Source organism: Biomphalaria glabrata, chromosome 15 (genome assembly GCF_947242115.1).
Source record: "Biomphalaria glabrata chromosome 15, xgBioGlab47.1, whole genome shotgun sequence".
Taxonomy (NCBI): Eukaryota; Metazoa; Mollusca; class Gastropoda; family Planorbidae; genus Biomphalaria; species Biomphalaria glabrata.
In genome coordinates this window covers 17,388,936-17,415,798 of record NC_074725.1, presented here as the reverse complement: position 1 = coordinate 17,415,798, position 26,863 = coordinate 17,388,936, and the positions used below count along the sequence as shown (strand labels likewise).

Below are 26,863 nucleotides of genomic sequence, written 5' to 3'. Positions count from 1 at the left end.
GATTCAAGGTTTTAGGTTTTTATATTTGCAATTTGTGCAGATACTGTAACGAGTTCTTTTGAACCCGAGACCATAGAGACGACCGTTCAGTGTGCATACCACTCGACCAGGAATCCCTTCGACTAAAGAAACATGTAAGTCCCGCAATCAATGTTCAAAGCGTATATTACAAAGAACTGAACCAACTGAACACCGAAACAAATGACAACAATAGTAGAAGGCTTCACGAACGACAGGTTAGACATTAGTGTAAGGCAGTGATTCCCAAAGTGGTCGTCAGGTCCACGACGACTTCTAAGGGGTCTACGAGCGTGAGAAAAATGAATTGAGGGTCCTTGAGATGTACACGGAGGTCCACGCCAATGGATCTAATTTTAGTAAGTCGTGACTTTAATTTTGATTTTCCTTACTGTTATCAGCCTACCATATACATAAGTAAGCCTATTATTTTAAAACTTTAGGTAATCCTGTTATTCGCGTGAAAAATTGTTAATCTAATTAATAAATTATTTAAAAAGCATATTTACTGTCTATTGGTAAATAATATTGGCAGAATCTAAAAAAAAAAATAAGGTTGACACTTGACAGTACATAGTTAATATTTTAAATTTAGATTCAATTCTTCCTTATCGAACAATGTGCCTTTTATGCAACAAAGATTTATGCAATGATGCTATGAAACAATCTCATCAGGATGATTATTTGAGATGATGCCATACTGATACAATAGATAAAGATTTGAAATACTTTTAAAGGGTAAAGTTCAGAATAGAGCCACTGTGGACACAATCTTTGCTTCAACATGACAAAAGAAAATATAATGGTGTGCAAGCCTTTTACGATATCACTTAACTGATTCACTTTACTGATTCACTTAACTAATTCACTTAACTGATTCACTTTACTTTAAGAAAAATCAGGAAAACCTCACACTATAGAGGAGGCGCAGTGGCTGAGTGGTAAAGCACTTGGCTTCCAAACCTTGTTCGAATTCTAAAGGGCAAGAACTCCGCCCCTTAAACTATATCAATTATGGACACGTTATTTCCCTTATTCGATTTCAAACAAAATAATTAATTACCAACAATTAATTGACTAATGGTGTTTTAAAAAAATTGATTTGCGTTTTGTAGGTACAATAAATAGTTGTTTAAAGTATCAACTTGATCCGAGAATTCGCGAGGGACAAATAGCGGCCACAATTATTACAGGGTACTAAACCCAACATATTTAGCCATATCTGCAAATACTGAATAATTAGTATCAAACAAAATAATTATTTACCAGTAATTCATTGACTAATTGGTAACTTTTTAAAAAAAAGTTGATTCATGACTTGACTATGCCTATGAATAATTGTGCAACTTGATCCAAGAATGAGTGTGGGAAAAATAACGTATACACACTTCTTACCAGACAGACAGATAGAAAGACAGCGTAAGTTGATATAAGCTTTGTAAAAAAAAAAAAGAAACAACCTGGACATGACTAACTGAGATTAAGCCAAATTTAATTATAAACCAGTATTGAAATTTTATTACCAAAGTATCAGAATCAGCCCTCTCATTCACAAGCGTGTATTGTTTTGTCGGCTCGTACACATATAGGCCTAAATATGTGTATTGCTTCGTTTTAGTTTGAATTTCATTAATAAATATGTTGATCTACAATCTACAGCTTAAAAAGTATTTTTTTTTAAATTACTAGTTCACTCTTCCCTACAGTTAGAAATCAGTTAACAAAAAGTTGATGAATTAACAAAAATCCATACAAAACTAAATAAATACCAAAACAAGGGGTCTACAGATAACAGGAAAAACATGGCAAGGGGTCTACGAGCCAAAAATGTTTGGGAACCACTGATGTAAAGAAAAAAAAAGGAAAGTGGGAGAGGTGGGGGGTGGTGGCGGGACAAAATTCTGATTCGCTTCAGTTGACGTCCAGCTTCCCTATCTAGGTCTAGAGAAAAACGTTAAAACTAGAGCAAGTAGAGGGCAGCCATGTTCCATTCACGGTGTCCATTCAAAAACATGCACAGGAAACGCAAAACAAGAAAACTTCTAAACGGTCTAAAATATTCCAACTTATTTTACACTTTTGACAACGTTGATATCAAAATTTTCAAGTCCCCCCTCCCCCCTCCTCCTTTTCATATATATATATATATATATTATTACAGCTTCTATCTACATTTGGCTGTCCAGCTGTAGCCTGCAAAGGAGGGTGTGGGAAAGGGATTGCACATGGCTCCCGTTGAGAGGCTGGTTAAATCTAGATTCGCTTTACACTTCTTTTTTTAATCCAGAAAAAAAGTGGTTAAAACCAGAGCAAAACGACTAGGGCAGTGTGTTCCCCGTTGAACTCTTAGTCGGGAGCGACATCTAAGTGTATCATTGGTGACCACAATGGCGTGTACGTTAACACGATTAGAGGTAGATGAAAAGTAAATCAATGTAACTGTTGCTAATTATTAAAAACGTGGGATTGACAAAAGAGTTGAGCCGAAGCCTCTTCGAACTCTAGGCCTGATTGAACAAACCGTTCTGTTTGGAAGGGGTACAAGTCAATGCCTGTATAAAACATTGCTATTTCCGATGTATCTGGCACTCCGGGTGCATGGACTAAAATACAGGGCCGAAGGCCGAGCACACCGGGAAGCACCCCCCATCCACCTTTATATGTCGACTATGTTTTACCAAGCTGCCTGGTCGTGCGGTTTGCGCGCTGGACTGTCGTTCGGACTTATCGATAGTCCCTGGTTCAAACCCTGCTCGCTCCCATCCCCCGTCGTCCTGCGGGAGGTTTGGACTAGGAAGTAATTATCTTCAACTCTGAAGGAACATCCGAAACATGTAAAACAAACAAGCTCACCGCGCAGGACACTCCATTTGTGTAACGGCCCCTTGAGTAACGGCGCATGGATTATCGACAGGGACGTGGAAGCTCTATTTCAACTCCGCACCGTGCAATGGGAATAAGCTCTCGCATTCCCTTAGACACTTCCTCGGGAGTTTTGTTTTGCTATTCATGTAGTTATAGTCATGATTTAGTCTAATCACTTCCTCTAGTGATTGTTTCCACCCAAGTGCCACGTTGAGGCAGAATAACGTACCCGGGATCATTAAAACCAACTTAATGAATTGTTCGAATTAGATTCTACAGTAGACCCCCATCCCTAAGCTTAAGCCAACGGACTTAACCGATTTCCACGTTTCTAATGATACATAGAATAAATGGTACATCCTGCTTGGTGTCACTGCTACTATTGAAGTCAAAAGTTATTTTTGATCTGATAAAACTGGCATCACGCAGTAGACTAGATCTACTTTAAAAAAAAAAACAACAACTGTTGTATTATTGGCTTAACAGTACAGCGTAAAAACTGTGTATGTGGCAGGGGGAGTAATTCTACATCAAAATGCCGCAGACGCCAAGAAAACACGTATCAACAACGTGACAATGAGGAAACTACCTTCCAGCTGAATGTCATAGTGTCATCCACCGAGAGTTACCCACCCCTTCCGTCTAAGGTTATATGACCCCTTTTTACAAAGGTTATCGATCGAGGGTTTCTATTTCCTAAAGAAAAAAAAAAACAGAGGCGGAATTACATGTATCTAATTGTTACTTTCAATGTGGGTTTCATTACAATTCATTTGGTTAAAGGTTTATTTTTCCCTCATTAAACCGAATTAAGTTGGACAAAACGTATGCCTGTATATAGAAATCACGAATACAATTATGTTAACGTAGGCCTAGAATACATAGTCATTATTGTTTACAATTTTATTTCAAACATAATGTATAATTTCAATAAGCTTCTCTTCATCAAACAATAGGCCTACATGTTTAATTTGTAATTTTTATACTATGCATTTATGTAGCTTGTTCATATGGAGGTCCATAAGCAAGTTTTGACCCTAAAAAGGATTTAAACTTTCAAAATTTAGGGAGTTAGGAACCAAGGTCAGGATCTGTATAACTAACATATACAATCCCTTCCCCCCCCCACCTCCGGCAGCAAACTCCAGTCACCAAATTAAGCCCCCCCCCCTCCCCCGCCAATAAGAACTTAAAGGAAAACTACAGTCTCTAAATTTCAGAAAATGTAGCCAAGTGGATTTTTTGAGGTTAAAACCTTTTACAATAAAAGTCAAACTAAAAGTCACTAAATTACATAACAGTAGATAAGTCTGGATGTTAAAATCCCACTTCCAATTAAAAAAAAAAAGCAAAGCTAAGGCCGCTACATTCCAAAAGTGTTACCAGAGAGGTTTGGGGTTACAAAAGGAAAACTACAACCATCAAATTCCATGAGCGTAGCCAAGGGTGTTTGTGAGGCTAGTAGTTCCCTTTCAATGAAAAGCAAAGCTACATTACTAGCTTCTATGAGCCAAACCAGAAAAGATTTTGTGGTTAACCTCTCCCCCCCCCCCGAAATAAAAACAAATCTAAAGCAATTTTTACCAGTCGCTGGGCTCCATTAATAAAGTGCAGCGAATAGGCGTTTTGATATTGGGCCTACAATTTTTAATACAAGAGTAGCAGGATAATGCCCAGTAGACACTGCAGCGAATACATTTTTTATATTAGTGGAAAAAATGCTTGGCGCCGGGGTGCCCACTGGGGAAACCTTACAGGCTCCCCCTGTCTTCTGTCGTTCCACGACCTCCAGATAGAACGAAGAGACTGAATGTAATTACGTATACACACCACACACACATACAGATATAAAATGGGAAGAAATCTATCCCCCTTTTTAAAAATTAATTGATATGCCTTTGATATTTGGCAAAGGATAAAAATAATTGAGAAAATAGGCATGGTTTACAAAATGGAAATTTATAGGGCATTGACCTCTATATCTTTTTAAGGACATACATTACATTGTCTTTAATGTAACATTCATAATTATAAGCCTAGGAGTGGAACATACGCTGAAATAACGTTAATTATCAATTAAAGATGTTCATAAAATGTAGAGGAATCCACAACTAACAAGCTTTTTGGTCTATCCGGTGTAAATATACGGACGGACCTATCGATAAACTATAACATTCTTGAACCATATACAGAATAAGGTTGTTATTGCCGAAAGTGGTAATGGATATAAACACTTCACTTCCTAGAGAATGCTTCCTAATGGCATGCGTCTCAAATAGCCTCTGGCCACTAGTCCAACTCCTGGCGTTAGAACTATTTTCACTAACAGGAGAAAGTGCGAAGGCGAGTAACTGGCGCCTAAGCCAGTAAGCTTCGAGCAGGATGGGCTCGTTATCTTTGGCTGGCTACACAACTAGGAGAAGGAAAACTCTCAAACCTCTGCTGCCTTGCAGCTATATCCAATCATGGGAAAGGTTTCGGAAGTCAACCCCGAGGAGAAATCAGGAGCCAGCGACCCTAAGGCAGTTTGCACCACACAGTGTTACACCCTGGAAGAACCAGCAACTGTATTGGTAGTTGTAATTCCTTTGGACACATCACCTTCTGGAGGGGGACTGGTGTGTTGATGACTTGCTAACCTTGCGTCTCATTTTTATACGATGATTCATAGTTACTCCGCGTTTGAAATGGGTCATAAACAGACCTAGATCACAGACCTATTTCTATTTTGTGTGTTTTTTTTTGTTTTCTAGCCATGTAGAATGAAATTAAAAAAGGGAAAATGTTAATCTACAAGTTTTAAAGACAAAATGATTTAAGATTTTGGGATCGGACGCGGAAAACATTTTTTTCCGTACCATAATGTTCAGGAAAATAAAAACAAACGTGTAGAACGAGTAAAATGTATTAACCCTAAGACACTCATTGTAAAATATCTCAGCACTTTAAGGGTTAATCCTAAGTTCAAAGCCATTCTTTAGGTGTTGCCGTGTTAGAACGTATCACAGTTTCAAAAATCTATTTCCCAGAACAGTGCGGCCCAAATTGTTTCGGCCTACGGGCCCTATACATTTCCGTGTCAAGGGCAGCATCTCCTATAAGCCGAGCCTCTAAGGTTTCAACTCATTAGGACGGTGTTTCGAGGGGTCGGCTAGCACCAAGTCAAAGGCGACATATGACCCTCGGGTCTTTGTTTAGGCAACACTGTCCCATACTGTGCAGGTAAGTGCTGTCGAATCGGGGAAAGTAGGACATTATCATTGCGCGAAAGTCAGCGTTCTCACAGTGTGGCACGCTCTACCCATCGAGGAGCTGTGCGACAAGCGGACAAGGACAAAATCTAACCAATGTTGTTGTTTTTACAAGGAGTATCACCTTGCTCTATTTGTCCTGAACTCTTGCTATTAGGAGAACTAGGGCCTTGTAGACCCGAGGAGAATAAATAAAAAATTGCAGGAAAAGTTTACCACATACCACGGGACTATGCTACAGCAGAGGGGGTCTTACAGCTTGCAGCGCTACCCCAGATTCCCTAGCTGGCTTAATAGTGGAGTTCGAAAGTAATTATATATATATATATATATATATATATATATATATATATATATATATATATATATATATATATATATGTATGTATGTGTGTGTATATATATATATGTGTGTGTGTATATATTTCAGTGGGGGTTCAATAGCAACAGCTTGAGTAAGACTGGTGTATGACTTGTTTCAACAACGCTTAAGAAATAGAGCCTGTGCCGACGACCCTTTTAGACTACGCCAGCACAGACTTTGACTCTAGAATAACAATGTGTGTTGTCTCTAACTGCACTTCTGAAATACATCTAGACCTATATGATGCAGCCATGTGAATGGATTCACCCCCCCTCCCCCCCGTGTTCTGAACGCATACATCACACTAAGCCTGGAGTCAGCGTGTTGGGATGTGAGACATTTCATGAAATATAAGGATAGAGGCGCCTTGTTTCGATGTGAAGTACGAAACCAGGAAAAACTCGCGTCAACTGTCGTAAGAAAAGTGTGTGTGTGTGCGTGCGTGTTAAAGAAAGGGCAACGGAACTTACAAAAAAAAAAAAAAGAGCACACCTTGAAGGTTGATGAATAGGAACTAGAAGGTCGTTTCGTGGTCAAGTCCTAGTGCGGTGTGTTTTGGAGAAGACACATCCGTGTAATGTCTCCGGCGTTGCTTACAACGTGTCCTACTAATTAATGGGCTTAGGAGAAAAAGTTTGTTTTTTTTTTTACTCAGAAACGAGGGGGGAAAAGGAATGATTCAATTAGAGACATTGTTTTAAAAAAATATTGTTAGGCCTATCTCCTACACGTATCCATTTGTTTATCTACTCGTGTATATTGATGCTAGTCTTAAAGTTTTCCAAGTCATTGGTTTACATGACTGATTCAGGCAACCCGTACCATTCTGTGATGACAAGAGGAAGTAGGAAGGACTTGTACGAATTAGTCATGAGTGTCTGACCTGGGGTTCGAATCCAAGTGAAGACTGGGGTTTTGAATTTAGGGATTTTTTAGGGTACCTGAATTTTAGTTAGGGAAAGTCAAGGCGGTTGGTCGTTGTGTTTGCCACATGGCACCATGCTCATTAACCTGTTGGCCAAAGAAACAGATGACCTAACATCAACTGCCCCATAGATCGAAAGGTCTGAACGGAACTTTCATTTTTTGCAATACTAAGCCAGCACTACGGAGTTGCTACCATCGACACCACGCAAGATTCGATATGAATTTAGATTAGACCTACTATTATTAATCTATTATGCTGTGCCGGTCGCAAAAAGGTGTGGAGGGGGGGCTACTTATCTGAGCCCTTCAACTTTATAATGAGAGTGCAGCTGAGGAAAGGAAACAGAAGTTCTAATCTGAAAAAAAAAAAGCCTCGCTGTACAATTATCAGATAACTTTGAATAAGAGCGATGAAGTGTACACTGTGTGGAAGTAAAATACGTCAGAAGTCTTGTCCCTACATTGCTAGTTCACTATTACCAATGAGGTCTCACAAGTTTTGTAAATGGAAGATTTTTTGTGTGTTCCTCATCAGTAAAAACATCCCACGCTTCTCGCTTTTTTAAAAAACTGCTTCCCATTTTATTTTTAATCTCACCGCTCCATCTTTCTAGTACATGGGTCGCCATGTTCTTTTTGGTCTTCCTCTGCGTCTTCTCCCTCTGTGTGTTGCGCTCAAAGGCAATTCTAGCTCTGTTGTTGAAATCTTTTCTTACGGTGTGACCAATCCATCTCAACTTCCTATGATCTGTACCTCTGTAACATTTTAGAATAATAGATTATCTATTCTATACTGTATCTCTCCAGACTTACAATTCTTAGAAGACCTGTAATAAGTATCATTTAGGCTAATTATAATTTATGGATAAGAGGATCTATGCTAAATAGCCTTTATTGCGTTGAAAGGGGGAATACACGGACGCCTAAGAAATGGGCTAATTTTGACAAGCAATAGTATTCTACTAACCTAGTTGGGGGGGGGGGGGGGCGAACAAATGTAAGTCGGAGCTTGACATTGCTGTTGTAAAGGTTAAGACAAGAGTCAAGAAGTCGCAGAAGGGGCACGACAAAGTCGACTTGATAGGTGTCATTCATTTTGCCTGCGTAAGAACGCGCGCGCACACACCAACTAATGTGTTCTTTTGAAAGGTGTGCTATAGACCAGAGGTTCTCAAACTTTTATGTAGGCCTAGTCAAAGCGTGCCGATGGAAACTTGACTGAAAAAGCTGCACAAATACACATTATATAAGTAACAAATGTAATAATAATACTAATACTAATGACTTGGATGAGGCTGATGAGATTTTATGAGTATATTTATGTCTGGCTCAACGAGCACACATTTCGAGTCAGTTTTTGTTTTTGTTTTGTTAGTTGTGATGAGGGGATTACGTTCCTCGTTTGTCGATATTTCAATAAGCTGCTCCTGTAGTAGTATGGATTCATTTGTGATTGGGAACTGAGTTTGTCCACGCACAAAAGAGTTCAATACCCAGTCGGGAAAATCAAAACGAAGAATATCTTCAAATCTTTGGTTTATGTCGTCATAGAAGTGTTGGTAATAGACTTATTAAACAGTAGTGAGGGGCGAGCTGATTATTATTGAAATTATCTGATCGGATACACTGGCTTTTAGCGAATAAGTTGTTTTAAATGCATCTTTCTGCGGACCCACTTCGGTCGTTTTCGGGGACCGCTGGTGGTCCGCGGACCGCAGTTTGAGAAACACTGCTATAGACTATACTGTCACTTTAACGAAGAACAATGGAATGTCGTATTCAGGCGTGTGAACAGTTGGTTACACAATTAGGTCGTCAATGGTGCTTTGGTTCAGTTACAGTTGTTTTCTGCTTTCCAGAAATATCATAAGGCGAGGCCTACTTCTAAACATAGGCTACTATAATTAATTGAAACGAATGGGTCAACCCCAACGAGAATACATGTGCTATTTATAGCATCAAAAAGGGCATAATTTAAATCTGTCAGGAAATGGTAATTAATATATACCGCATTCTTTTTCATTGAAAGAATAATTTAAAATTTTACTTCGCACTTCATTCATTGAGGTGAAATAAGATGTATGTAGGCCTATGTCTTACTTTATTCCAGTCTTAAACTAATGTCCAACCAGTTTATAGGAATTTAAGGCCTTTATACTTTATTCCAGTCTTAAACTAATGTCCAGTTTATAAGAAGGCCTTACTTCACTCCAGTCTTAAGCTAATTTCCAGTTTATAGGAAGGCCTTACTTCACTCCAGTCTTAAACTAATGTCCAGTTTATAGGAAGGCCTTACTTCACTCGTCTTAAACTAATGTCCAGTTTATAGGAAGGCCTTACTTTACTCCAGTCTTGAACCAATGTCCAGTTTATAGGAAGGCCTTACTTCACTCCAGTCTTAAACTAATGTCCAGTTTATAGGAAGGCCTTACTTTACTCCAGTCTTTAACCAATGTCGAGTTATTATGAAATGATATTTCTGGACGTTTAGACCCCCCCCCCTTTTTGGTTTCATTTGTCCACCCAACTCTAAAAAGTATCTAAAATTAGTTGAGGAAATAAATACGGATGGTGTTTGAACTGGCCACATGACCCCTCGTAGCCGTCGTCTATAGAAACAGATGATCTTAGATTAATTGTTTTGCATGTTACCTATGAGATTTAAAGACTACTAGGCCCACATACTTGCCCAAACCACCCGGAGGACGGCGGGAAATGGCGGCGAGCAATGTTCAACCCATCGAGACTGAAGTCCAGAGCACATACCACAAAACCAGGCAGTCGTCTGCCCTAGAGATTGCACAAATACATGGCGAAAATTATATATATAGAGAGATTACAGTCAGATAAAATTATATATATAGAGAGATTACAGTCAGATAAAATTATATATATAGAGAGATTACAGTCAGATACCTGTTCCGGTATGATATATTTTTATTGAGTGAAAACTAAAGATTCCGTAGTGTGATAGTGGACGGAATATAGTTCATAAATTCAATACTTCTTGATTACAGTCATAGATCTGTATACCACTACCAGATATTTTTGTGTTTGCTTGTTACAGTTCTACCTTAATAAATGTGTGTCTACTACATGTTATCTAACATTGTTCAAATGTTCTTTCCGACGATTAGACAAATAAGTCACCAACATTTAATTAACTTACAAACGACCTTTAATTTCTGATACCTTTAATGGTCCTGACTTAATCACCAATGACCTCGAATTTGTGTGACCTACGAAATGCCAAAGCATCAACATTTTTTATATATCTGCTACTAAGTGACTTACTCATCAACTTTATTGAGTTATGTCAGGCAATCTATCCTATGGGCTTCAGAGTTATGTTAGGCAATCTATCCTATGGGCTTCAGAGTTATGTCAGGCAATCTATCCTATGGGCTTCAGAGTTATGTCAGGCAATCTATCCTATGGGCTTCAGAGTTATGTCAGGCAATCTATCCTATGGGCTTCAGAGTTATGTCAGGCAATCTATCCTATGGGCTTCAGAGTTATGTAAGGCAATCTATCTTATGGGCTTCAGAGTTATGTAAGGCAATCTATCCTATGGGCTTCAGAGTTATGTAAGGCAATCTATCTTATGGGCTTCAGAGTTATGTCAGGCAATCTATCCTATGGGCTTCAGATTTTTAACTCAAGAAAGAAATGCAAAAAGGTTTTATTTCTTTTATATTCTTATTATTTATGCCTTTAGTGCATACTTTTCTTGAAATTTTTTTGTTGTTCTTGATTGGCTTTATTCAGTTTCCAAACTGGCTTACCTGTGCAAATAACAAACCCTATTTGGGCAGCTAAAAAGATTCTAGAAATAAAAAATCACCCTTTGGGTCAGGATTTTGTGATTTTACCATCACAAAAGAGATACAAGACACCGATAGCAAAGACAAACAGAAACAAAAACTCTTTTGTTCCCCTAGCAATCAAATCATTAAATAGAAACTATCTAATATAAACTTTTCCCATGTAAATTATGAGTGAGTCAGGTGTGAATGCATATTTTAGTTTTCTATAATTCTAATGTTTTGTTTGGTGTAATGCACAAATTGTAGTACAAATTTCCTAATGGATAATGAAGATTATTAATATTATATACAACCATATCATTTGAAAAACATTACCGAACAATAGTTAGATTTAAAAAAAAAATCACCTCTTTTATAAAAACTTTACAGGTTTTATTAATTTAATAAAAAACTGCTTCATAAAAAAAAGAAGACAAATCAAATAGATTATCTATTATTTTATTGAAACTTTAAAAAATGCAATAAATTTGCAAGATTAATGCAGACTTCCTTGTAAGGGAAATGTATTGATATAGATTAATGTATAATTTCAATTCATATTCTTCATAGAATGGAATGTGGAGATGAAGTTGGCAGCTCTTGCTAATTCAAAAAGGGAGGAAACAAAGATCAGAAAAGGTCAAACAACAAACTGGAGTTTCTGCTCGTAAGGTTGCCACCTTCTGCTCTGTGGGAATTATACAATGTCATTTATCTTTTATGTAATAAACTGTAACTCTGAGGTTGTCAACTTTACACAAAGGAATACAAACTTAATAAGAGAGTTCACTAAAAAAAAAAAAAGGATGGCAATACAAAAAATATAATTATTAGTTTCCCCCAAGACCAAAATGGAAAGCAATTGGCACGCAGACCAAAAAAAAAATGCTGTTTTAATGTATGATGACAATCAAAGATATTATCAACATCTAGATTTGAAAGAAGTGTCAGTCCAAAATTATCACTGAAATAATGGTAAAACTTCAGGTTGACAATCCTGAATGAGACAAACATAAGTGTGTTGATAACCTCCAAATCAAAGTTAGCAAAGGCACAGCTGATATAGCACAGGTAAGGTTGTAAGTAAGAAAATGGAATATCTTAGTTAAATCAATAATGTTACTCATGGTGGTGTTTGACTGAATTGTTTCTAAAGGCATTTGTGCTCTGTTAGTTTCTCTGTCTGAAGAACAACTTACAGAATATAACCAAGTATATTGTTTAAACATTCAACATCAACTTAAGATTTCTTTATGGCTAAATAAAACTTTTTCTATGTGAGTTACCATCAAAGATTTTGCACCAAAAAGGCAAAGCTCCTTTAATGGTCTTTGATGTATAAACATTGTTTAACTAGAATAAAAAGTAAGAGTCTGACCTAACAAAATAAAAAAAACAACAAACTCAAAATTTATATAATACAAAACTATGGAATGAAGTCATGAAATGGTATTTACATTAGTCACTCACTATACAAACTCAAGTTATTGACTTGTGTAGACACAATATTGTCTGGAAACTAAGGATTATAATACAACAAAAGTAAAGAAATCTATGTGAAAAATTCTGAACAAAATAACAACAACAAAAAAAAAAGATTTTATTGCAAATAGTACTCACACGAAAACAGAACAGAACAATCATATAATAAAGACAAATTTGTAAAAGGTATGTTTACAAAGACTAATATAAAATGGAATGTCAGATCATTTTTCCACTGCAGCTATAAATAATTTGAAGGAAGTTTTCTCGAAACTCACACCAATCATTCACCCTGTTCTTTATATATATTTATAATTATGTACATAAAAAATATTCATAATATAACCATAACAAGAGCTGGAAAATTTGTTTTATACTTTAGTAAGTTAAACAAAATACTCTCCATAAAAGTAAAGATTTCAGAAGTTAATAAACAAGCTAATGAATCTTGCAGATGATTAAAAAAACAACTAAACATTTGATCAAAGAAAAAAAAAGTGATGCAAGGGCAATAACTCTGCAATTTTAAAGAGAAAAATTTCTTCAGTTTTAAAAATAGAGATTCTTAAAAATATTTTGAAAATGCAAAATAATTTTAAAATTTTAATCTAAAGAATTAATCCACAAGTAGTTCAAACCGAACCTGACCAATATTTTCTGTTTTGTCATGTTCAATATTCTTTGCAAATGCACGGCAAGTGATGAAAAGGAGAGCACCTGGGCGTGGGTTATCCATACGCAGAAACACCAAAGGTGACCTGTATCCCTGCTGGTTGCGGAAAGGATAATACTTGAAGTGAAACCCTGGAGCTGGGAAGTAGAGCAAGTCTCCCATGTTCTCTCTGGAAGCATCATCCTGCACATTTTGAATAAATAAAACAGAATGTATGGTAGTCATTTAATACACACACACACACAGAACAATGATATAGAAGTTGACAGTTTTTACGGTCAACAGTCTGTAAAAAAGCATTGCAGTAATTTAGAAAATATTTATATTTAAGTTAGTGCTAATTAATAGCATGGTCTGTGCTAGGTGTCTTTTACGTCTTCTTTACTAGTCAACATATGGAGTGTTGTTAACATTGTTCTAAGTAAAGTTTCCTTTTCAGACCTTGCAATCTATGGGGCAGATGATGTTAAGATCATCTATTTCTATGGCCAATGGTTAATGAGCAGGGTGTCAACTGCCTTTACTTTCCCAAACCAAGTCAGGTACCCAGAACCCCAGCCAAGCATTTGACCACTCAGCCACTGTGCCCCCAGTTCTGAGTAAAACATATTTAAGATCAGAATTAATATTTCTCAGCTGAAGAAATAAATTATTCATGCTGTTACTATAGATTTAAATAATAAAAAAAATAAAAAACAACATATTTTGTGCAGTCTTTCTTCCTGTCACAGGAACACATTGACAGAAGTTAATTTTTACTTTGGCATAGTTTTAACCATTAACCTAATTTTAAATTCTTTCAATTCATTTTGATTATTTTACAGAAAAAAGAAATGAATGAGGAAAACTTCTGAAACTATTATATTTCATTTTGCTGATATGTTTTGTTTTGTGGGTTATCATCAGGGGCGGACTGAGTGTCAAAATTGGCCTGGGCATATCTATATAATATGGCCCATAAATGATATCATATAATGGGCATCTAATTCTAGGCTTACCTGTCCTCACAATCATTATAAGTTTGATAATGTATTAATAATTGTAAACATGTATGCAGTGTACTCTATATCTTTACAAGAAATATTAGCCTTATGTTGCTTTTTTAATTGCTAAGTCTGTAGGCCTTAAAAGGTTGAAGCCTACTAGTAGCACTTTTTACGGATGTAAAATATTACATTATAACGGAAAATGTGTTAGATAACTTAGTATTACAACGTAGAGTCTGTAAAAGATTTTAAACACAATGCTGACTTGTATAGCCATTTACAATTGAATATGTGTCATAGTGGCATCCATGTGTCTCGTTCTATGGCCCTGTCTACCAGTCCAACAGGTATTTGCACAAATGCCCATATAGCCAGTCCGCCCCTGGTTATCATGGATCACAATTTTAAACCCAATAGACAAAGATCCTATAGCATGGTCTTAATTCAATCAGAAAACATGTTTTTTTTTTTTTTTTTTTTTTTACTTTTGAAGCATAATACAATTACGTAGTATGATAAAAACAAATAATACACACTTGTTATATTTACTAGTGTACTTTCAATACTAATCTACAGACATTTAAAAACTGTCATGCCAACTCCATATACTTACATCCCCATCACATTTCACATAGATCCACCAGGGGTCATCCTCCTTCCAAGTATCTTTAAGTAAATCAGGAACTGTGTCTGCAGTGTACTCTTCAGGAACCCAGTCAACTATCTATAAAGCCAAAAAAATAACAGCTATTTATATAACAGTCTTACCACTATAAAACTAGGAATTTCAAGATGGAGGCTTTACATAAGTAATTGGCTGTTACTAGATTATATAACTAAAATGGAAGAGTAAAACAAGAATTAACTGTAAGCAATTTAATACAAGAAATGTGTACATTTGTTTTTATTTAAATTATAAAATTAATTAATTTTTCAAATTACTAAACTGTAGGCCCATGTTCTTTGTTTAAGTTTGATACTAGCTTTAGCAGAAGTAGGCCTTGCTCTTGGGATGGCACAAACACACATAATGAAGTGGTTGCAATTACATTTAAAATGTTTTGGCTACTTTTAGTGTAAAAATCTTGAAAGTTTACACTTTCGTTTTACGATTTATATAGTACTTAACTCATAAAGCACAAAAAAATGTGGTATTAGAGAAAAGGTTCATAAATTTAAAATATTTTTTTAAACAAAACTATTCTTCTTCAAAACGAGGATTACTTTAAAATTATTTATACATTAACATATAATTAGAAAAAAAAATTACTATTTCACTGGAAGAAAACAAAATTACCACTCACATTTGAAAGTAATGAATATTCCTATACGGATTATCTAGCTTAGCAATTATTCAAATAACAGAGATTTCAATAGACAGAAGAAAAATAAAAAGACTCATCATACTTGAAAAGGAAACTTATAAAATATATGACGACCACAAGTGAAAAACAAGTCAGACTGCTGCACTCACCTATATACAAATGTAGGCTAATATTTCTATAAGTACAACATAGTGTATTGGTTAGAGAGTTGATGGGAAAGGTTTAAAAGAAAAACAAAGTCTCTCCATAAAGAAACTGTACAGAAATGAAAACTTTAAGACCAAAAGCTTGTTGCCATGTACTTCACTTGTGTGGTCTTCATATGGAAATAGAATTTCAAACATAGAGCTAATTGTATCAGCTGCAGTGCTCTAGGAAGGTTAGAAAGTTGCAATGATTTTATTGTTATTATTGATAACCTGTGAACCAAACATGCCAGTAAATGCTTTGTCAATTATATTAATTATTGTGCTCATTAAAATGTAATTTTAGTACATGTTAAAAAACTTCCCACCAAGGGAAGGTGTTTTCATAATACATGAACTAAGCAGTTGGAAATTGGTAAGGGGAGAGAACAACAATAGACATACTGCTACATGTACATCTCAACCAAGGGAAACAACTAAGTTCCTATAGATAATGAATGATAATGGTAAAGCTTTAGTTAAATTGTATTAAATTGTGTTTAGGCTATTATGTGTAAATTTGTCATGAAAAATTGATATATCTTACTTAAAGATTACTGATTATTTTGATTACATCAAGGTCATAAAATTGTAGCCTACACTTCTGGGTTAACTTAACTGTTGATCTAGTGGCAAAGAAAGCTAGCAAGTTAAAGTTTAATTCAATCAGAACACTAAAATACTGAGCCTCCATCAGGAATCAGACCCAAGATCCTCAGCTCTGTAGCAAAAGTACATGGACACTTAGCGACTACATCCTTGAAACATCAAAAAATTTTTACAATAAAGGGAAGTCAGCAAGAAGTTCTCTAATGACTAGATAAAACATTTGACCTGTGACCATATAGTTACATTGTAAAATGCCCATCATGCATAATGACATGTACAATTTAAGTTAACAATCCCAAAACGTTAGACTCTAATACACCAAAATACTTTCAACATTTTAGATTGTATATTGTATTAATATCATTTTTTTTTTACACCTCCTGTTATGTTTGGAAAGAATAAAGCGTAGGGATATGCAAAGGAATCAATTGCCAGGATAATGCGGATAAACTTGTCAGCTTAAAAGTGCGATTAAATTTGCTTTCCTGCAGGTTTAAAATGTGTCGCAGACACAGTACATACTTTACCATTGCCTTCTTTTACTATTAGAGGAAGAGTAATAACTGAATATTAACCGATGGCTTGAAGAAAAAAAAAATTAAATCACAGCACAAAGTAATTTAAAATAATATTTTAGAGTATGGGGAAAGTGTGTCATAGCAATAGAAATTCTTAAAATTATCTATGTATATTTAAATAAGCTAAAGTAAAACAAAAAAAAGATCACCAATAATAAAAAAAAAAAAAAAAAAAAAAGAAAGCTTTCACATTAAATAAAATTAAGAATGTCAGCAACATTATAAAATCTAAAAGCATAAAATTAAAAAAAAAAAAAAGTTTTAAAGCACAAAAACAACAACAACAAAAACCCTCTATTAAAATGATCAAAAAATGAAACAATGTTATGAATGACAAAAAAAAAAAAACGCACCAAATAATACTTAAATGTAATCCAAAGTACATATTTATGAATTTGAGTAAACTTAGTACAAACCCTGTTGAGCTTAAGTAAAATACAGGGCTGACCATCATCATAGCCATAGTTTTGCTGCTTCACACACAGATTGCCCAGAACTTCAGGAAGAAATACACAAGCTTTGTCAAGATCAGTTGTACGCCTTTTTCTGATTTCACTGCAATCTTGATAGCGATCACCTACTTGGAGAGTGTTCTCATAAACTAAGAAAGATAAGCAAGTTTTCAAATTTAATTTGAACACAAAACTTAAAAAATAAAACATAACATGATACATGACTGTTATATTTACTATTTATTAGAAAATGTATACTTCTGTTAATATGTTCTTTGACAATTTAGAGCAAGTGCGATATGTAAAAATGAAATTATGCATTGTGTTGCATGAAAATTAATGTCAATAAAGTATGTACTTTTAAATCAAGTATAAAAAAAAGGCAAAATATACAAAAATCCTTAAAAAAAAACTGTTTATCTAATGGAAGAATTCCACACTTACAAGTATATATCTCAATAATGTTGAAGATATTTCCCTTTTTTGATATCAAATAAAATAATTAATTACCAATAATTAATTGACTCATTAGTTAATTTTTAGATTCATGTTTTGTTAAGTACAATAAATAATTGTTTAAGGTTTCAACTTGATTCAAGAATGAGTGTGGGAAAAATAATGTGTACAATTATGTAAGGGGACAAAACCTGACATACCTAGCCATATCTGTGAATAATGAATTTCCCTTGTTGGTATCAAACAAAACAATTAATAAACATTATTCAATCTTGTATTGTAAATGCTAATGAATAAATATGTAAAGTTTCAACTTGATCAGAAATTGGGTGTGGGAGAAATAATGTATTATAACTTTTTATCAGACTGACAGACAGACAGAGTTGATGTAAGCTTTGTAAAAAAAATAATAATAATAACAAGAACTGTTTATATTGAGCTGTTGCACCAAATTCCTTTTAATTAATAATTATTAGTATAGGATTAAATTAAAACTAGTAAGCATAAAATCAAAGCCAAACCTGCCTCATAAGGATAATATTGTTGATTAGATATGCTGCAAACACTATTTGTATGATTTGTGTCATGTTTAAATGTGAAAAGCTGTCTGCTAAATCTTATTAAAAAAAAGCCTTTTATTTCACTGACAGGAGAAAATACATCTTTCAAGACCCTGTGTAAAAAATTCAGGGCTACACCCCTTGACCAATATGTCATGTCCAGCATCACTGTAAAAAGAAATTTAATAGTATGCTATTTAGGATTTTTCTAAGGCAGGCCAAGTATTTGGGCATCCTGGCACATCTTTACATCTCAGAGGCGTAAAGCAATGTCTGTACGATTAAAGCCTGATAGACATATGGCTATGACGAAAAAGAAAACATGCAAAATGCAGACAGATAATCTAAAAACCTTCATGGCTTCAACTAAGCTATACTTGTATCTAGCACTAACACAATTGCACCTAATAAGGTAGGATGCATTGTATATAGTATTTAACTAATGCAGTAGTGTGCAGTTTTTTTTAACTTTCTTATAACAAGAGCTCAGCATGTCTCGTTCTGAACTAGAACAAGAGCATGTTGAATTTTTTTTTTTAGTGAAAATCAGATGTGTTTTCTTTTTAATTTTTGAATTGATTCTGCAGTGTATAAGGCCTACCTGTGAAATTGAGTATTCTTTAAGCTTGTTTTTTTTTTAAAGGTATTAAAGTATAAATATTTTCTTAAAGATACACATTTTTTACTAGTTCTAAAGTTGTTTTTTTTCAGAGCTATCTCTATTTGTTGGGTAGTGGAGCCTTTTGTCAAACTGGAAATATGCACAATTGTGTTACTCTTTTCAGCTTTATAAGATTCTGCAAAGGGAAATAATTGTTTTGCAAAACATTTTGTGGCAAAGAGTAACTTCAATGTTTACAATTGTAAGGTGCGTATCACAACAACTTTATCAGTTCAACTATATTGGGGAAAAAAATTAACAACATGCTCAAATTTCCTACAAATAAGCCCTTCAAATAAGTTATTGGAGTATTTGGAGTTCTAAAATGCACCACTAGTTAGCTATAAGAGTAACATTTGAATATTGTAGGACTACTCACACTGGATATAAGCCTCAATGTGATCTATGATATGAGTGTATGTGGTCACGTCACCCTTCAAGAATCTAATCAGTGTTGACTTGTGATCAGGCTGAGGTCGGAATGACATACCAGGTGTCTGAAAAGAGCAAACATTTTACACTCTACATCACATCATGAGAAAATCTTGTAATTTTATGACAATGAAAGAATTAAAAATAAAAGCATTTCAAAGGAAAAGGACTTAATTTACCCAATGAGTAAAAGTACATAAACTATAAATGTCACTATTAAATCTGGCATTAAGTTTAAATAAAGAAAGATGACACATTGTGTTACAAACCAAGTTTGTTTATATTCGTGGTAGGGCTAAATTTAAAGTTTTACTCTAACTCAGGTGTTGAAAGGTTGACAATGGCTGTCACAAGATCTTGGTCAACAGGTCCATATGAATGTTTGTAGGGGTATATGAGGTGTGTAAGTCTAATGCCCTCTAATTTACATAAATGACCTACCCAGTACTAAAATGCATTTGTTCAGGAACAAAAGTCAGATTATTTGCAGATGATTGCATAATATATAGAACAATAAAAAAAAAAAAAACACAAGATACTGAAATTTGACAAAGAGAATTATAAGAATTACAGCAATGGGAATTAAATTGGAGCATAAAAAAATGTACTTGAATATATGGAAACAAAAAAAACAACAACAAAAAAGCTTGAATAAACAAATGTTTCTGGGGCCAATGAAAAGATAAATAGTGCAACAAGGCAAGCAAAAAAAAAACATTACATTTACTCAGGTACCCATTGAAGCAATTAGTGCTTTATGTCCTCATAATTTTAACATAAATCAAGGTCAGTACTTTGAGCATAAGCCTCTGCCTGCCTAGTCATGCGGTTTGCGTACTGGACTGTCGTTCAGACTTATTAAATGTCCCGGGTTCAAACCCTGCCCACTCCCATCCCCCATCTCCTGTGGGAGGTTTGGACTAGGAAGTAGATTATCCTCAACTATGAAGGAACATCCAAAACATGTAAAACAAACAAACTCTAGGGCCTTTAACACTCAGCAACAATGCCCCTTTTCTTAAAAAAAAAATATAAAAAAAAAACTAATAATAATAACACTGTCATAAATAATAATACTAATAATATAATAATAATACCATTTTAATAATGAATACAAACATTGGTAGCCAAAGAATTGTAATGCATTACTTACTTGTAAGATACTGTGGGCCCCTTGTAGTGTGGGATAGTTCCAATCTACCACCCAGTAGAACACTCCACAAAAAGCAGCTGATATACCAAGCAGGGCAGCCAAAAACACAAAGATGCACAAAATATAGAGAACTGAAATACAAAGAAATTGAGTATTTTTAATTTTTTTATAGGTGTAAATAGTAATTATGAGGGATATTGTACATTTTTTAAAATGTGTGTTTCAATGTCTTTGTTTGCATAATAAGATAACAATGTCATAGAAAAAGTTTTATGATTTAAAAATGTTAAACAACTGTGAAAATCAATAGTGTAGTCATAAAAGACATTCATATTATTATTCAATTTCAATACTGAGAAATGGAACAAGAATTAATTACTCAGCCTTTGAGGAAAGAAAAAAATAGTACCTGCCCTAAAAGTCTAACACATCAAATAAAATAACATTGTTGGGTGATTTATTTTTTAATCTATCATTTCTTTAAGATTTACAAAGTCTCAGAAGTTTTTTTTTTTTTTTTACTGGACTGGGAAGATTGATTTTGTTTTATAAACGTTTAATTATTATTAGCCAGCCAGGCAAGTAGCGACTGAAATTTTACAAGCATATATTAAGATTTCAATTTTATTTTTAAGCCATCTGGTAGGTTACATCTTCATATAATCTAAAACTCAAAGCAAACCAAAGACTGAAACTCCCACTCCGAAAAAAACATAAATTAAGTTTAGTAATGATTTCAAAAAACTGGTTCGCTATCTGGACTTTCATTCTGATGACCCCAAATCTGAACTCTGCCAAGTTATAAAACTTCTGATGCACCGCATGAGATTTGGGGAAAATTATAACAATCTTTAATTCTGAAAGAATGTCTGAGGTGTAGCAGAAAGAGGTCCCAGGATCACAGCAATATATGTTATATACATCTATGCTTATATTAGTATTGTAAATCTTCACCATAAAAATATAAAAATGTTGTATTTTATTACTATATGCTTATAAGTTAACTTTGTTTGTGTTTGGTAGACCTAGTGGAGTAGTGTTGTCAATGAGTTAAAAACAAGCAAAATATGATCAAAGCTTATTGTGTAGAATATTCGTGTTACACAAATAACAAACTAGTGTTTAAGAGGGAAGACATATTAGGAACTCCATTTATTACGTAAACACAAGCGGTGTTGCACTGACGCGCTAGTGTGCAAATGTACATATATTACTATTATGTTACATCTCTCTTCTTTAATTTAGAAAATCTATTTATCAGAATAACTAACAAACTAGTCAACTAAAAAGTCTAATCAGTTCATCACAAATCAAGTCTCTTGGGTTTGTTAACTATTCTGCCTGAGCGTGTTACATAAGGTTCATTTGGTCTAGAGGTGTTAGAAGAAGCAGTGTGTAGTGGCGGCTCAAAATCTAGTGTAGTTTGTAATCTTGGACTCTCTAGATTTAGTGGTTCTGGTTGTTCTGAGATGTCATCTGGAAAGTCATAAATATTGTCAAATCTGTTTGCTTTCTCAGAAGACTTTCTGATGTGTATTCTGTTTCTTCTGTAGACCTTATTTCCACTTTTGACATTATACGATCTAGGCTTAGAATGCTTCGAAACTACTGTTCCTGGTTTCCACTCAGAATTAAGTTGCATTCTGACTGCCGTTCCGTTTTGTAGTGGATTATGACTCTTAACTCCTTTCCTCTTATCATAACAATGTTTCTCAGACTGTTTCTCGGAGTCAAAGTGTTTCTTCACCACCTTGAGATCTGGTGTCTTGGTAGGTATTAGCGGTTCTGACACATTTTGATTCTGTTGTTCAGCACACCTGCTACAATCCCTAACTGTCACTTCAATGTCTGCATTCATGCCTGGCCAATACATGACTTCTCTGGCTCTCTGCTTACACTTGACTATTCCTAAGTGAGACTTGTGAATCAGATTTAGCATGTATTTACGTAAGCTTGGTGGCATGACTATTCTCAGACCTTTGTATATAATACCATCCGAAGTTGATAACTGGTCTCTTGAATCCCAATACGGCCTGACTTCAATTGGAGTCTCGCTTCTTGTGTCTGGCCAACCAGTCATAATTACTTCCCGAAGCATTGAAAGTTCCTTGCTTGTACAGTCTTTAATTTCACTGTATTTCGAATCACTTACAGAGATCATATGCACTGAATCATCTGTAAATTCACATGTCTGTGTATCAGTATTTGGTAGATGTGCACGAGAAAGTGTATCAGAGATAAACATTTCCTTGCCTTTTCTGTAACAGACTTTCAGATCATACCACTGTAGTCTTATTAGCATCTTCTGTATTCTCATTGGTGCTGACAATAGAGGTTTCTTGAAGATTTGCTCCAGAGGTTTGTGATCATTATAAACTGTTACTTCTTTACCAAATATGTAGCAGTGAAATTTGCTTGTACTATACACAATTGAGAGCATTTCCTTCTCAATTTGAGCATATCTTGTTTCTGTATCGGTGAGAGCTCTTGATGCGTATGCAATTATACGGCCTTCCTGGAGTAATACTGCTCCCAGTCCATCTTTACTTGCATCACATTCTATCTCTACGTTCTTGTTGACATCATAATATGACAAAACTGGAGGGTTTGTACAAAGATGTTTCAATTCTTTGAAACTCTTGTTTTGTTCATGATTCCATTGAAATTCTATATCATCTTTTAGAAGCTTTCGTATTGGAGCATCTGCTTGACTTAGATTAGGAATAAATTTTGCTAGGTACTGAATTAAACCTAGAAATCTTCTGATTCCATCTTTGTCTTGAGGAGCTGGCATGTCAATAATTGCCTTTATCTTTGCTGGATCTGGTTCTAAACCTTTCTCTGACAAGATATGACCCATATAAGGTACTCTGTTTTGCCTTATCTTGCACTTATCATAGTTCAGCTTTAGATTGTACTCCGTTGCTCTTTGCATGACTTGTTTCAAAATGTGATCATGATGCTCAACATCTCTACCAGCTACTAGAATGTCGTCTATGATGACATATGCTCCTTCAATTCCTTGAAGCATTTCATCCATAATTCTTTGGTAAATTTCTGGCGCTGATTTAATACCAAAAGGTAATCGTAACCATCTATATCTTCCCAGAGGTGTGTTGAAAGTTGTGAGAAATGAAGATTCTCTTTCAAGCTTTATTTGCATAAACCCTGACTTGGCATCGAGAACTGAGAATATCTTCGAATCTGGAATATTAGTGATCACATCTTCAATAGTTTTCATCGGGTGATGTTCCCTTCTGATTGCTTTATTGAGATCTTTTGGATCAATACATATTCTAACTTTGTCATTCCTGAACGAAACAACCATGGAGCTAACCCATTCAGTAGGTTCATGTACGGCAGTAATAAATCCACCAGCTTGCATTTCTTTAAGTTTTTCTTCAACTTTATTGCGTAGAGATGCTGCTAAGAGACGTGGTGGATGAATAACTCCTTTAGCATTTTCCTGTAACTGAATCTTGTATTCTCCTGGCAGTGTTCCAGTTGTTTTCAGCATTTCAGGAAATTCTCTTTGTAACTCGTCTTCTGCCTTGGATTCTATGCTGTCTATCCGTTGTAGTAGTCCTAAACATTCTGCTGTGTCACCACTCAAAATGTTCTCTTGACTAATGTCTACTACCTCAAACCTTGCTTTCACCTCTTGGATATTATTTTTCAAAGGTAGCACTACTGCTCCTAAAGTCTTAATAACATGATTAGAGTAAGACTTGAGCGACTTTGCTGAATAAGCAAGTTTTACTTTGTCTTTGAGCTTTTCAAACTCTGACTTGACAAGAATGTTACATCTTGCACCAGTGTCGATACGAAAAATTAATGTCTTGCCATGCACGACTAGTTTTACAGTCCACTTGTCTTCGACGACATTGATGTTCTCAATATTACCCTTTCTATACTGGCTACTTGCAGTGCTAACAGGTATAATATTTTCATCACTGTGACTGTCATCTTCTACTAGATTGACGTTGCGTCTTTTTCTGCACATTTGAAACCAGTGGTTTTTCTTTTTGCAGAAATTGCATGTGGTTCCTATTGCTGGACATTTTCCCTTTTCGTGGTTCTTGCCGCATTTACTACATAATTTATCTGAGTTGTCTTTAGACTTCTGCTTTAGTACATTGTGTGACTGTCTCTTGATTGCTAGAACTTCTTGGCCCCTAAACATTTTCACTTGGCTTTGCGACATCTCATATTGTTGTCCAATTTCAATAGCCTTGCTAAGGGTCAACTTCTGTCCCTGATCAAGTAGTCTTAATTGTACCTTTTCGTGTATGACTCCACTAATAATCAAATCAATAAGTATATCGTCTGGGTTGTCATACTCACAGTCCATAATGAGAAGCTTTAGGTCTTTAACAAAGTTATCAAAACTTTCTCCTTCTACCTGCTTTCTCTGATGTGCTCTAAATCTAGACACTCTTTTATTTTGTCTTGGCCTTATGTAGTCTTCTATTTTCTTTAATAGAAATTGCGGATCTCCCTCTTCACTATCAGTAATATTTAGAGTTTTGTAAACTTCACGGCCTTGTTGACCTATCCACATTCCCAGCCATCCGGCTTTTTGTTTACTATCGGCACCAGCTAACGGTCCTTTGAAACAAAAGCTCACCTGCTGTTGAAACCTTAGAAACTCTTGATACAGATCTTTAGCATTCCAATTCAAGATTGGTTGCTCAAAATAAAAAGAAGCCATTATTAGATTAATAAAAACCTTTGTCTGGACAGCTTTTCAAGTTTTATTCTGACACCATGTAGAATATTCGTGTTACACAAATAACAAACTAGTGTTTAAGAGGGAAGACATATTAGGAACTCCATTTATTACGTAAACACAAGCGGTGTTGCACTGACGCGCTAGTGTGCAAATGTACATATATTACTATTATGTTACATATTGAATCTAAGGCTAAGGGGAAGAACTGTGCATTTATAGCCAAATATATCAATACTATTAAGATTTATTTCCCTTAATCAATATCAAACTAAATTAATTACTTAGGCCTACCACTGATTAATTAATTAGTTAATTTTTTTCATTTCTTTTCTTCATATTTTGTTAGGAACAATGAATAATTGTGCAAAGTTTCAACTTGATCCAAGAATGGGATGTGGAAGAAATAACTTTAACAAAAAATTGTACCAACAGACAGAGTTGATATAAATAGTTTCACAATAGTTAACAATCATACTCTATAGCAGTTTTTCCAAAACTCTTTCCTTAAAGTTAATCATGTTAATGGAACACATTGTATTTAGCCACAATCTAGCGAAATGCTTTCCTTATTTTTTTTAGATAGATTAATTTACTTAGTTGCCTACTAGTTAATTATTCTAGTAGTTTGTATTTCTTTTCAGGCCTCACTGAACACTAGGGTTTCACCTAACATGGTTTGGGAAACATTCAAACACTGCTAGATAGTATCTAAGTAATAAGTTGTTAGAATTAGATGAGTAGATGAAGTTCTATATTCTATTTATATAAGTCTATATGAATGTATGATTATTATATAGACAACTCATCAGATACTCATATATAAACACTACTTTACACAGTCAGAAAGTGAATGAAAGTGAGTGTGCTACACAACAACAGACTTGGTCACTTACACCAATCCTTGGGTGTTCTGCCCATAACAGTCCCTTCCTCTGAATTATAAAGCCATTCTTTAGTCTGTGACAAACGGTCTCCTATTGTTTCTCTCTGTATGCCTGTACTCTGTATCGTGCTTTGGTAGAATGCTGAACTGGTACCTGAGTACCCAGAGACCTGGGACGCCATGTCTTATGCTTTTACCTGAAAAAAATAGTCTTCTAAACCTTTCTACTTCGCTTCCGCATTCAATTTTTAGCTCCACCTGAAAACACAGGTGAGAAATCGGTATCCTAATGGAAAACGTTTTGCAATAAATACCATAACGCTATTTGTCCGGGTTAAGATCCATTCTTTGATTTTAGTACCGTTTTGATAATACACGTATAGAATCTAAACGATTTTTTTAAAGAGTAACCGAAAGAATTTTTGACATATTTCTTTTGAGTGTATAAAAATTATTTTGTCATAC

At 34.9% G+C, this 26,863-nt stretch overlaps 1 protein-coding gene across 1 annotated transcript; it reads right to left on the bottom strand.

The window, feature by feature from the left end:
* Positions 1-11,674: 11,674 nt before the first annotated feature.
* On the bottom strand, positions 11,675-26,668 carry LOC106064903 (sodium/potassium-transporting ATPase subunit beta-1-like). Its single transcript, XM_013223558.2, has 6 exons — positions 26,409-26,668; positions 20,784-20,914; positions 19,578-19,695; positions 17,486-17,670; positions 14,986-15,096; positions 11,675-13,569 (listed from the first exon to the last, which is right to left on the bottom strand). Exons 1-6 carry the CDS (start codon positions 26,578-26,580, stop codon positions 13,330-13,332), a joined length of 957 nt encoding a protein of 318 aa, XP_013079012.1. The 5' UTR covers positions 26,581-26,668; the 3' UTR covers positions 11,675-13,329.
* Between the last annotated feature and the right edge of the window lie 195 nt (positions 26,669-26,863).